Source organism: Numida meleagris, chromosome 19, assembly GCF_002078875.1.
Source record: "Numida meleagris isolate 19003 breed g44 Domestic line chromosome 19, NumMel1.0, whole genome shotgun sequence".
Lineage (NCBI taxonomy): Eukaryota > Metazoa > Chordata > Aves > Galliformes > Numididae > Numida > Numida meleagris.
The window spans coordinates 9,277,717-9,285,375 of NC_034427.1; the positions used below are offsets into that span (position 1 = coordinate 9,277,717).

Below are 7,659 nucleotides of genomic sequence, written 5' to 3' on the forward strand. Positions count from 1 at the left end.
TATCCTATCCTATCCTATCCTATCCTATCCTGTCCCCTCCCATCCCATCCCATCCCATCCCATCCCATCCCATCCCATCCCCTCCAATCCTATTCTCTTTCCTTCCCCACTGGTGAATTGAAGTGGTCAAAGACCATCTCAAGATTTCATCTCTTTCCTCTTCCTCGTTCCCAATACATGGACACGGCTCCCCAGCTGATTTGCACACTGACACTGCCCCCAGCCCCATGCTCCCAATGTCCCCGCAGTGCCCATGGTGCTGGGCAGCCACTGAGCCGTGCTGTGCTTGCAGGTCGGGCGCTGCTGCGGCTCAATGGGGAGAAGCTGCAGCGCATGGGCATCGCCCACGAGGCGCAGCGGCAGGAGGTGCTGCAGCAGGTCCTGCAGCTCCAGGTGCGCGAGGAGGTCCGGAACCTGCAGCTGCTCAGCCAAGGTAAGGTTGGTATGGGGAATGGAACCGCAGGGAGATTGCAGCCATGGGGACAAGGAGGTGAGGGCACCCAGCTGCCCTGCTCCCCACGCACATGGCAGCTGCGATGAGCTGTGCATGGGCTGTGCTGCTGGGGGATGAGTTGTGGGGCACAGGCTGTGGTGCACGGGGATGGCTTGCAGTATGCAGCACGAAGTCTGTTGGTGGCAAGGTGCACTGGAGGGGTGGGATTCTCCCGGGCAGGCTCCCACCCTGCAGTCTGTTCATTCCTTCCTCTCCCCTCCTTGTTCCAGCGTCTTTCGGAAATGTCTCCTAGCTGATCCGTCTGTTTGGCAGATTGTACCAACACTGTGAACCGAGCACCTCTGGGATGGACTGTGCACCGCAGATACGAGACCTGAGCAGCATGCTTGGAATATGAAGAGACAGCTCCCGAGACACTCTGGGGCTTTTCTCTTTCTTCTCTCTTTCTTTTTTATGAATACATTTCTGTGCAGAGATGGGATGCTTTCTTCAGCAGACGTGGCTCCCAGCCGGAGGAAAATTAGCAAAGCAGCCAGTGGGACAGGTGAACTTTGGCCCATCTGAGCCTGATGGGAGAGACTGCAAAAAGAACCAGCGATGGGCAGGGCTGAGCAGCGTGGGCAACTCCGGCACGGCCATTTGTGGGATAAAAAAGAGCTGCACATGGGATGCTGATGCCTTTGCACATGAGCGGTGCCCAGCACTCGGAGTGGCTGGGAGAGCTGCGCACTCTGCTGGTGTCAATGCCTTGGGGCTCCGTTCTCCCTTCGAACTGGGCTGTCTTCCAGTGTACTAGGAGATAACGTTATCGGCAGCAAATAAGATGACCCAACCAGGCAAAGAAATTAAAAGCAGGGCAGTCACCAGCACCTGGCTCCACTTTGTGAATTAAAAAGGGAGCCGAGTCAGCAGCAGTGGAAGCCCAGGGGTCAGCACGTTGCAGGGGATGCTGCACAGGAGATACTCTGCGTCCTTTCTCTGTCCTCATCCACGTGCCTGGTTCCCTGTTCTCTGGTCCCGGGCTCTATTTATTCCCTCTCAATGCTGCCTGGGCTTTGTCTGGGCCCTTTGCAGAGCTCTACCCCTCCAGGGCTTTTGCAAACTCCCGACCGTTCTGGGGGGCTGTGACAGTGCCATCCATGCCAGCACCATCCCCAAATCCCAGCTGATGATTGAGAGGAGGACATTTCTAGTCACATCCCGCAGTGCCACCGGTGCCGGGGACACCCCAGGGCCATGGCAGAGTGGGTACCCAGGTGGCACCACCTCCTGCTCTGCAAATAAAGTCAGACTGTTGTTTCCATTTGCTGCTCTCCTGCTCGTCCCGTGATTCTGCTCATTCCCTGCCCCCCAGCTGGGGAAAACGAAGTGAAAGATTTCAGCCACTGAGTCAGGGAGAGGGAATATCCCAACGCTGTCCCTATGGGACCACTGTGGCACAGGCATGGGGATGTCCCCCCTCCAAACATGGGGTTGCTCAGGGACCCATTTGCAGGGACCCCACAGCCCTGAGGGTTTGCTGCTCGCTGCCCCTTTCCTTCTTCTGTGTATACAGAAATCTGAATTTCCTCCTCCTCTGCTGGTATTGACCTTTTTAGAAATGCACTGAAATTGGCTGTTCTCACCTCGCTGGAACTTCACAAGCAACAAAGCTGAGCGAATTTATTGAATTTTAGGAAAAAGTAAGAAAACAAGCAGGAAGAAAACCATCGCTCCCACAGCAGCGGGGCAGTGCCAGCACTCCCAGCTTGTGTGCTGGAGCAAAGCACAGTGCGTGGTGCCCAATCCCGGCCGAAGCAGGGTGCAGGTTTTCTCTTTGCTGTGCTGTCATGCAGAGCAGAGCCCCACGCAGGATGCAGCCCCCTCGCCTCTGCTGTGAAACCTCTGCACCCAGATCACAGCCCACCCTGCTGCCATCCTGACCCTGGTGCTGGGTACTGGGAGCGGGTGGCAGAGGGTGGTGGCACTGGGGTGGCCGGCAGCGGGTGGATGTCCCCGTAGGAGCAGGTGCTGTGTCCTGGAGCAGACTGCGGTGGCTGGGCTGGAGCTGTGGGTGCCACACCATTAGGTTGAGATGCTACAATTTTTTGGGAGAGCTCTGGAGAGGCGAGGGGGTGGAATGGCTCTTTTCCTGCTGTGCCCGTGCAGTTTGGGGGCAGTTTTGCTGTCAGAGGGTCACTCGCTGCAGCCCCGGCTCCATGTGCCACATCCACACATGTTAGCCTGCACTCCAATTCCCCTTCTGCAGCCAGAGACCCGCTGCGCTGATAGACCCCAAAAGCAAACCCCACATCAGGGCTGCCCACCCCATTCTGCCACTGCTCTCTTATTTCTGCATCGCGCTGCTGGTGAGAGCTGAGCATCCTCCAAAGCTGCTCCGGAGCACGGGTCCGCCTCTGGGCAATCATCTGGCGCCCTCTAATGCCCTCTGCGTTCTAAGTCCCAGCGTCCCGTACCCGAAGGAGACCGGGGCTGGACCCTGCTGAGATGCAGCCGGAGCTATTTCCTTGCTCTCGGCTATTTTGTTTGCATAAAGAAGGACAAAGAGAGAGCTACTGGGATAAAAAATAACGGCCAGCTTTTTCTTGCTTTAAAAAGGAAAAATGCAGCAATCCCTTCCCAGTGGTGAAGGCCGCCTGCAGATTGCAGCAAGGCTTCGCAAGCAAAAAAAAAAAAAAAAAGTCAGCACCGACACAGTTGCACGTAGCAAATGCATGCCTAATTTGTCCAAGTAATTACTGTGCCTGGCTTGATGATACAGATATCTCCAGAACTGAAATGCTGCTGATTGCCTTTCTGATTCAGGAAGTGATCTCCCAGCATTCACATTCATGCTTGGCTACAGCCACAGCCGCAGATATCCCTGCTGCATGCAGCTATGGGACACGGTTTGCTGATGGATGTCAGTGTCTGCTGAAGGGCCAAACCGAGGCCAGTTGGGATCTGCTGCCCTTCCCTGGTAGGTTATGTGCCCCAGCTCATCAGGAGCCTGTCCTCCCATCGGGTGTCTGCAGGATTATCAGCCACACCACTTCCCCATCCCAAAGCCCTGGTTCCCATTCCAGGGTCCTGGTCCCCCCATCCCAAAGCCATGGTCACCATCCCATATCCCTGGCCCCCATCCCATAAGTCTGGTTGCCATCCCAAAGCCCTGGTCACGATCCCAAAGCCCTGCTTCTCATACCATACCCTTGGTCCCCATCCCATAGCCTTGGTTGCCATCCCAAAGCCCTGGTCCCCATTCCATACTCCCGGTCCCCATCCTGGATCTCTGGTCCTTGTCCCCTGTCACTGCACACCCAGGACTAATCAATCTCAGATCATTGCTAATGAACTTGGGAACAGTGCTGGGATGGATCAGGTGCCACTCAGGGTGAGATGGATAATATAATTAAGATTTCCTCAAAAGTCCTGTCTTCTTACCTCGTTAATTAAGCTGATGCAAGGCCCTCCATGCAGAATGCATAATGAGAGGCTCCACAGATGGAGCTGTCTGTAACCGGGAGGTGACGTCGACAGAAAGGCAGCGCTGGGGACATTTTGGCAGCCCCTGGGGCTTTGCTTCCCCTGGAGCAGCATCCTCCATTCTCTGTGCTGTAAAAGCACGCAGAGCACACGGGGTGGAGGACACGGGCAGGGATGAGCTTGGGGCTGCGGGAGCAGGATGGTGATTCAGCTTCCAAGGGATGCAGGATGGAGGGGAGCAGGACTGGGAAATGCTGTCCCCAACACCCAGGCACATTTTGGGTACTCGCTCTGCTGATGGTGAATTATGATGATGAATTAATGGCCTCTTAATAAGGGTGACAGTTCCCTTAATTAGAATGTATCAGAGCGGGAAGAATTGCTTCATTTCATATATTTTTCCCTGTGCAACCTCCTTCACTTTCAGGTTCTCATTTCCAGCTCCTGAAGGACCACAGTGAGTGATGCCCCTCAAAGCCCAAACTCCCCCAGGCAGCACCAGGCACAGAGCAGAACAATCTGGGCGGAAAACTTGGTTTTGACACATCTCCGGGCTGGTTTGGTATGGGCTGTTAGCAGGGGAGAGACTCAATCAAAACCCCCAAATCACCAACCTGCAATGAGCCACTCCATTTCCCACCAGGTAATGGCTTTCTGGAGATCATGGAATGTCCCATGCTGGAAGGGACTCATAAGGATCATTGAGACCAGCTCGGGGGCATTTTCACACATCACTGCTCTGTCTCCAAACCCACTATCCCCATCCCACCCCACTGCTCCGGGGTGGCCCCAGCATTGACCCCCCAGCTTGGGACAGGCTCCCCACAGGGCCAATAATGCTCCATAAATAATTAATAGTAGTACAGCCATAGGGTTTCTCCATTAACCTCCCTTCCTTGCACCGCAGCCATTTTGCTTCCACACCCTATCTAAAATTAAATCTGCTCGGATTTTTTGCTCACTCTTTTTCCCCTCTTTTTTAGCTTATATTTGCTGAACTCATTCAAGCACAGTGGGAAAAAAAAAAAAAAGACAGAAAAAAAAGAGGCCATCAGCATCATTCATTGCTGGCGCATGCTCTGGTTTCCAATCGGAGGCCCATGCTGGGGGGCTGGCAGGAGGCTGGGGATGGCCTGGATGGTCGTGAGTGAGTCCCACTTTGTTCTGGCACTGCACAGGTGGTGGCTGAGCCATGGAACCATGCTCACCATGAGGATAACGGGGAGGGAGCAGCCACCAGAGGGAGGTGTCCTTAAGGGCAGCACTGGTTTGGGGACAGGGCCGTGGCAGGTGTGGGTGTCACCAAAATGCACACAGGTGCCTGCTCATTGCCTTGCAGCAAGTGATGCTCAGTGCACACAGGCAACAGCTGGGCTCCCAGCGCCTCCCAGTGCCACTCCTGGACATCCCAGTGTCCTGCTGTTGGCGATGCTGCTGCATGTCCCAGCTCCAGGCTGTGACTCTCCCTGCTGGCAGCTCGCAGCGTGAGTTTTGGAGGTGCCTCGAGAGCAGCAGCAGGTGAAATCCCACATCCACGTCATCCCGCAGGTTGGATGGTGCAAAGGGCGCTGCTGCAGCCTGCTGGGTGTCGGGGGTCATGGAGTTATTCACCAGTAAGTGCTTACTGACAGCCAGCCCTGTTTTGGGACAGAGGGACATTCCTGGATTCAAGGACAAAGAGTGACCAGCCCCAAACTGCCTCGGCATCCCTCTGCCCCTAAGGAGGATGGACCCATATACAAAAATCACCGATTAAAGAATTTCCTGCCCTTGAGAGGGACTTTTTGCCCATGTTTTGCATTTTTAGATGTTAGCCAGGTGTTCTTCAGGTCAGACTGGCCCCTGTCCAGCATTTCCAAGCCCCAAGGTGGGATTTTGGGGGTTCACATGGGGGACACCCACCCTGCACACCCACACTGGCAATGGGGAAGCACGTGGGGATAGCAGCAGCTCACTGCACTGCTGCAGCACCTCCAGGGCAGCTGAGCCCCATGGCTCTGCCCCGGTGCAGATGCGGCCTCCTGGCAGCACAGGGTGAGACACACTGCAGCCATGGGCTCCACATCCCTCCTCCATGAGACGCTCCTTTGGCAACACTATGATGCAGGAGGATTGCGATGGCTTCCCATGAGCACACAAGAGATGGCAGTGCCATGGCTGCATGGCTCCTCTGTGCCATGGCCCTCCCTGTCCCCCTCCTCCTCGCTTTGCCCTTCCCAGCTGGGCTCTCACAACTCTACGCCTGGAAAACAACAACAAAAAGGCGCTTCTCAGCATCTGTTCCACATTTGCTGTTCTTTCATTCCTTGGCCCCCTCCCCTTCTCTGAGCACGGCCTGGAAATAGGAACTGTGGCTGCTGTTATTTAGGATTTCTGTACCTCGCTCAGACACTGGCCACTCTTCGAACCCATCCACCACATCTGGGCTGCATGGCCGCTCCCTGTCACTGTGTACCGTGTGCTGCAAAACTGTGCTTGGCCAGCACAGAAAGCCGAGAACATGGCTGTGGAGATGGTGACAGAGAGCCCCTTCCGAGCCCTTCTTAATGTCCCTCAGCTTTGGGGCTGCAGCTCTGCCACTGGCACCCCCACTGGCCGTGCCATATGTGTGATGGCACTTGAAGGGATGCGGGTGCAGTTTGCAGCCTTGCACTGAGGAGCGGTGCAGTGGATGTGCATCAGCCCCACTGCAGCCCCACAGCTCTCCCCGCTGCAGGGAACGGAGCTCCCTCGGCTGTGCCCCATTCATACAAAGGAGGTGGGCTGTGCCTCCCCTCCCACCCTGCTGAGCACCCTCTGCTCCGCTGATAATCATACCCAGCAATTACATCGAGCCTTACATGCTCTCTGCAGACGTTAATTAAGCTCCTTCCCCTCCATGGAGACAAAGAGGGGAATGGCAGGGGAGCTCCCAGCTGGTGCTGCATTGCTCCAGTGATGCAACATAGCCGGACCCCGCAGGGTGGGCAGCACCGAGAGCTTGGCCACAGACACTTGTCAGTGTCCACCGATGTGGCGACAGCATCGTGCTGTGCCTGCTGGGTGGAAGCCGTGATGGCAGCACTGCCGGCACCTGGGAAATGCCACTCTTCATGAGCAGAACGGCATTTCACAGCCTTCTAACCCGGAGACTGCTCACCCACGTGGCAGAGGGGATGGGATGAAACGGAGCAGGGACGGAACTTAGAGCACTGCCATGTGCCTTTGGTGTGTGCTCAGAGCTGTCGCAGTGACGTGCAATGCTGAGCAGGGCCACTAGCCTGGCAGCGATGGACACGGGGCTGCACTCCCGCCTGCCAACAGCTGCCCGACTTCCCCTCATTGCTGTGCAGCCACAGCTACTGGGACGGCAGCAGGGCTGCAGCGAGCCCTGGGCACTCCCGGGGATGGCTCTGCCCTGAGACACCCGTCCTGGTGCCACCAGCCCGGCAGGATGACACCGGGAGCTGGGGACAAGGGGCTGCCGGCGGGACAGCCCCAAGCTTAAAGCCTCGGGGATGGCCACCAGCGCTCCATCCCCACGACTCCCTTCGGTCACGACCACCACCGTGCCGCATGCAGCGGGGTCTTGCCACCGTACCCCCCGCCGTCCCCCAGCGGCAGCGCGGCCTCGCGTCCCCCGTCCCCATCGCTGCAGGGGCGCCCCGGTGCCCACCGGGCCCTGCACGAGGCGGCCGCAGCCTCCTTCCGGGGCCGGAGGGGAACGCGGAGGGCACCTGCCCGGCTCCGGCCCGCGGGCT

The 7,659-nt window shown here is 56.9% G+C and overlaps 1 protein-coding gene across 1 annotated transcript in view; it reads left to right on the forward strand.

The window, feature by feature from the left end:
- SAMD10 (sterile alpha motif domain containing 10) overlaps nt 1-1,693 on the forward strand; it is a 7,183-nt gene extending 5,490 nt beyond the window's left edge. The window contains 2 exon segments of the mRNA XM_021416862.1: nt 293-433; nt 767-1,693. Coding sequence (XP_021272537.1) covers nt 293-433; nt 767-831 — 206 coding nt within the window. The 3' untranslated portion in view covers nt 832-1,693.